Genomic DNA, 5,877 nt, shown 5'->3' with positions numbered 1-5,877 from the left:
TGACTCACTTTTACATTCACGTACTCATATCTCTCAGTTTTCGCATTAATCATATCCTCTGCCTTCAAGACACTGACTTAGGCATCGGAGGGGTCACGCCGAAAACACTTTCGGCGCCCCTTGACCTAGCTGTTGCTTGTGCAGTTCCGCCATACCCGGCTCGACATACTCTATAAAGGAATTGGAGGATCCATTCTACCAGACCGAACCTGAGGTAAAAAATCGACATCATCAATTGGCGCCGTCTGTGGGAATTTGAAGAAAAAGAGTTTTGATGGCTGATCAGAATGGAAATCATCCTAATTTAGAGTTGTTAATAGCTCAGGCTGTTCAGAGGACTTTGGCAGAGAGGGATGAGGCAAATATTCCGCACCCCGATCATAATGCCCACCTCAAGGAGATCAAAAAATTGAAGGAAGAAATGGAGCAGCTCAGGAAGAAGCAGGCCGGGTACCTAGCTACCACAATCAGAAACATTCCTTTTACTCAGGAGATATTGGACGCTGACCTTCCCAAACAATTTAAATTGCCCCACGTTGGGGAGTACGATGGTAAAGGCGATCCAGAGGAACATTTAGCACGCTTTGAGAATGCAGCTCTGCTGCATAAATATTCGGATCCGATCAAGTGTAGGGCTTTTCTTACTACTCTCATAGGACCAGCCCAGCAATGGTTCAATACGTTACGCGTTGGGGAGATCAAAGAATTCAAGGATTTTAGCAAATCTTTTTTGCATCACTTTGCTAGTAGCAAAAAGCATCCTACCACTACTTTCAGTCTCTTTGCAATCAAACAACGGGAACATGAAAATTTGAGGGCATACATTCGAAGGTTTAGTGCCTTGGCTCTCGAGGTACCCATGGCTACCCCAGACCTGCTCATCAGCGCATTCATGCAAGGGCTGGATACAAAAGATTTTCTTAAATATTTAATAAAAAGGCCGCCGGAGACGTATGAGGAATTACTTGCCCGAGCTGAGAAATATGTCAACATGGAAGAGATTCAGGTCTCGCGAGCAGCTGTGAAGAGGGAGCGACCAAAAAGTCCAAAGGGCAATAGGGTTCCGAGCAATGGGACAGGAATTGGACAACCATTACGACCTGCTCTGTTGGGAGAATTCAGCTCTTTCACTCCCTTGCGCATAAGTAAAGTCCGAGCCCTCCAAATTTGTGATGATCGGAAGCTCACACAAAGGCCTCCATGGACTGAGAAGGGACCTCGGAATAGGGAGTCAGATAAATATTGTCACTTTCATAATGAGTATGTGCATATTACTGAGAACTGTCGTCAATTAGATCAAGAGATTGAAAGAATAATACAACAACATGCTGAATTAAAAAATATATTGACCCGTCAAGAGGGATATCGCCCGAACAAGAGACAGCAAGAAAGACCGAGGCAAAGGGCCAGGACTGCTCCTCCCCATGAAGATTTCAATCACCCGAATCAGGGCCAGCTCCGCCGGCTAGAGGAATTATAAACATGATTTCTGGAGGCCCTACTGACGGAGATTCCAATCGAGCTAGGAAAACTAGCAGTAGAAAATTAATAAATATGGAGATTGGGAATCAAATCTTCCCTACTGGCCCGACCCTCTTCTTTGGTCCAGAAGATTTGAAAGGGGTTTCCAGCAACCATAACGATGCGCTGGTAATAAGGGCCACAGTCGCAAACTATGACGTAGCTCGGATATTCGTGGATTCAGGCAGTTCAGTCAATGTTTTATTCCAAGAAGCAATAAATCAAATGGATTTGGGACAGTACAAGATGGAGCCTGTGGTAACATCACTCTTTGGTTTCACGGGTCATGCCATCCGACCTGTTGGATTAGTCCACCTACCGTTAACTCTTGGAAAAAACAACACTCGCAAAACCCATATTGTAAGTTTCATTATAGTGGACACCCCATCCGCTTATAATGCTATACTAGGCAGACCTTCCATGACCACTTTCATGGCTGTGGCATCAGCTCTGCATCAGAAAATGAAATTCCCAGTGGGTAATGAGGTTGGGGAGGTGCAAGGTGATCAAGTTATTTCGCGCAAGTGTTATGTGGAGGAGGTCAGAATAGAGCAAAAAGTAGCCAGGACTGATAACGTCGACCGACCTGGAATTTCTGGCATGGAAAAAATCAACTTGATAGAAGACACATCTGTCGCCACTGAAGAAGAAACTGAAGAAGTAATAATCTCCCCTCCTTTCGGGGTAGTAAAAATTGCTCGAACCCTGGAAACAGAGTTGAAGCGAACACTGCTGGAATGCTTGCAAAAAAATAAAGACGTCTTTGCATGGTCAGTTTCAGACCTGGTAGGGGTCCATCGGGAAATATCAGAACACAAGCTCAATGTGATAAAAGGTTATCGCCCTATTATTCAAAAGAAACGACACTTCGGTCCTGAAAAGGATGCAGTAATAAAGGAGCAGGTGGACGAGTTACTCAAGGCGGGGCACATTGAAGAAATCCACTTCCCGACCTGGTTGTCCAACATAGTCCTAGTTCCAAAGTCTACGGGAAAATGGCGCATGTGTGTAGATTTTCGAGATTTGAATAAAGCATGCCCTAAAGATTGTTACCCCCTACCTAGAATCGATCAGCTGGTTGATTCGACTGCAGGGCATGAATTACTCAGTTTTTTGGATGCTTATCAGGGATATCACCAAATTCCCTTGGCAAAAGAGGACAAAGACAAAGTGAGTTTTGTCACATCAACTGGAACTTATTGCTATGTGGTCATGCCGTTTGGACTCAAAAATACCGGGGCAACATATCAGAGACTAATGGACAGAGTGTTCGAGCAACAAATTGGGAAAAACATTGAGGTATACGTTGATGATATCCTGATCAAAACCCGAACTGCAGACCAGTTCATCACCGACCTGGCTCAAACATTCCAGACATTGAGAAATTATCAATTGAAGCTAAACCCTAGCAAGTGTACTTTTGGAGTCCGGGCTGGTAAATTCCTAGGTTATATGGTTACGAGAAGGGGAATTAAGGCAAATCCTGAAAAAGTCCAAGCTATCATTTCTATGAGCTCGCCCAGAAATGTACAGGAAGTACAAAGGCTAACAGGAAGAATTACCGCATTAGCCCGGTTTATAAGCAGATCAGCAGATAAAAGTTTATCCTTCTTCAAGGAATTGCGAAAGACCAAAAATTTCGAATGGAATGAGGAAAGTGAGAAGGCCTTCCAGGATTTGAAGACCTATTTAAAACAATTGCCCGTGCTGAATAAGCCTATTCCAGGGGAAGAGTTGTTCCTATATCTGGCAGTCACACCCCGAGCAGCCAGTTCAGTCCTGGTCAAGAAGGACGGGGCAAATCATCAGCCTGTTTATTTTGTGAGTCATGTCTTGAAGGGAGCCGAGCTCAATTATTTAACCCAAGAAAAACTTGCCTTAGCTCTGGTAATCACCGCAAGAAAATTACGGCCTTACTTCCTGTCACATCCCATCACCGTGCTCACCAATAGCGTCCTGGAAAAAATTGCAACTAATCCAGATGCATCAGGTAGACTGGTCAGATGGATCACAGAATTGAGTGAGTACGATCTCAAGTTTGAACCTCGAACAGCTATAAAAGCTCAAGCCCTGGCTGACTTCTTGGCAGAGACAGTCCAGCTAGAACAAGAAGAGCTATGGAAGATTTTTGTAGATGGGTCATCATGTCAGTCAGGGAGCGGAGCTGGAATCGTGATCATCTCACCTTGGGGTAAAGAAACTAATATATCAATCAGATTGGACTTCAGAGCCTCTAACAATGAAGCAGAATATGAGGCATTGCTACTCGGACTTAAGGCAGCACGGAATTTGGGTATCTCCCGGGCTACTCTATATTCCGATTCCCAACTAGCTATTCAGCAGAGCAACGGAAAGTTTGAGATCAAAGATGATAAAATGAGGAAATATGCTAAGGCATTAGACACAGCTAAGGAAGGATTCACCGAGCTGAATTTAGAGCTAATCTCCCGAGCTGAGAACATCAAGGCCGACCATTTGGCTCGCCTAGCTAGTGCATTGAATGATCGGCCTAATCCCATTGTTGCAGGTCGGGAACTTGTGTCTCAGTTGGAGACTCTTGATGATATGCTAACTCAAGTACCAGAAGGGGATTGGAGATATGACACACACATATCTGACTAAGAAGGAATTACCAAATGATAACAAAAAGGCCAAGGAAGTAAAAAGAAGGGCTCTTCGCTTCGTCATGATCGATCAAATTTTGTTCAAGAGATCTTTCTCTCAGCCCTTGTTAAAGTGTTTAGGCCCTGACGAGGCAAATTACGTATTACGAGAAATTCATGAGGGATCTTGCGGAAGTCACCTGGGCAGTCTTGCCCTAGCTCGCAAAGCTCTTCTTGCTGGTTTCTTTTGGCCTACTATGCGCAAAGACTCCTCAGATCTGGTTCATTCGTGCTATAATTGCCAAAGACACGCTAACCTACAGTGGAGACCTGCAGAATACATGAAGGCAGTGGTGGCTGCTTGCCCTTTTGACCAATGGGGGATGGACATAGTAGGGCCATTCCCTGTTAGCACGGGACAAAGGAAATTCTTGTTGGTCGCAGTCGATTACTTTTCCAAATGGGTGGAGGCCGAACCCCTTGCGAAGATTATGGAGAACGAAGTGCTCAATTTTTTATGGAAAAATATAGTATGTCGCTTTGGGATCCCGCGCAGGCTAGTATCAGACAATGGGCGACAGTTCTGTGGATCTAAAGTCCGAGCATGGTGTCAAGAAATGAAGATTGAACAGGTTTTCACCTCTGTCGCGTATCCACAGGGGAATGGACAGGTCGAAGTTACCAATAGAACGATAGTCCAAGCTCTCAAGACACGACTGGATGCGGCTAAGGGCAAGTGGGCAGATGAGCTCCCTTCCGTATTGTGGTCCTACCGAACTACAACTCGGTTCGGTACAGGTGAAACCCCTTTCAGCATGGTATACGGGACTGAAGTTGTGCTCCCAGCAGAGATAGGTCAAGAGAGTGCAAGAATCATGGCGTATGAGGAAAACAATCAAGAATTACGAGCAATGGATCTAGATTTACTCGAAGAAAACAGGTCCCGAGCTGCAATTAGGCTAGCGGCCTATCGCAAACGAATGACCCAAGCATACAACAAAAGAGTATACCCCAAGGTTTTCCAAGAGGGAGACCTAGTTATGCAAAAAATACAACATCAAGGGGAACGAGGAAAGTTAGAAGCTAAGTATGAAGGCCCATTCAAAGTGATAGGAAAAACCGGAGTAGCCGCATATTACTTGGAAGATGCTCAAGGTAAAAAGGGAAAAAGGCCATGGAACGCGCAGCACTTGAAAAAATATTATCCCTAACAGCTCAGTTCGGGCCTCATCATGTTATCTATTTTTCACTAAACTGGCACTTAACCAGTTATTTATATTTTTGAAGTTTTCTTGTTTACATTAGGATCATTCCTGTCTAGTGTCAATTTTATTTTGGAAATATGGCGCTGAAAAGTTTTGGTCTGTTTTTATAAAACAATTTTTTGAAACATACCTTGCAAAGCCCAGGCAGGTCTGGCACTCAAAATCCACATCATTGGTCTCAAAGCCCAGGCAGGTCTGGCACTCAAAATCCACATCAGTGGTCTCAAAGCCTAGGCAGGTCTGGCACTCAAAATCCACATCAGTGGTCTCAAAGCCCAGACAGGTCTGGCACTCAAAATCCACATCAGTGGTCTCAAAGCCCAGGCAGGTCTGACACTTAAAATCCACATCAGTGGTCTCAAAGCCCAGGCAGGTCTGGCACTCAAAATCCACATCAGTGGTCTCAAAGCCCAGGCAAGTCTGGCACTCAAAATCCACATCAGTGGTCTCAAAGCCCAGGCAGGTCTGGCACTCAAAATCCACATCAG

At 44.8% G+C, this 5,877-nt stretch overlaps 1 protein-coding gene across 1 annotated transcript; it reads left to right on the top strand.

Moving 5' to 3' along the window:
• Nucleotides 1–274: 274 nt before the first annotated feature.
• On the top strand, nucleotides 275–1,480 carry LOC140865305 (uncharacterized). Its single transcript, XM_073269903.1, has one exon. It carries the CDS (start codon nucleotides 275–277, stop codon nucleotides 1,478–1,480), a length of 1,206 nt encoding a protein of 401 aa, XP_073126004.1.
• Nucleotides 1,481–5,877: the final 4,397 nt, after the last annotated feature.

This window comes from Henckelia pumila, chromosome 1 (genome assembly GCF_033568475.1).
Source record: "Henckelia pumila isolate YLH828 chromosome 1, ASM3356847v2, whole genome shotgun sequence".
Classification (NCBI taxonomy): domain Eukaryota; kingdom Viridiplantae; phylum Streptophyta; class Magnoliopsida; order Lamiales; family Gesneriaceae; genus Henckelia; species Henckelia pumila.
This window is presented reverse-complemented; position numbering and strand designations above follow the sequence as displayed.

Coding starts and splice junctions, on each gene's coding strand:
- LOC140865305 (XM_073269903.1), top strand. CDS start 275: ATGGCTGATCAGAATGGAAATCATCCTAATTTAGAGTTGTTAATAGCT.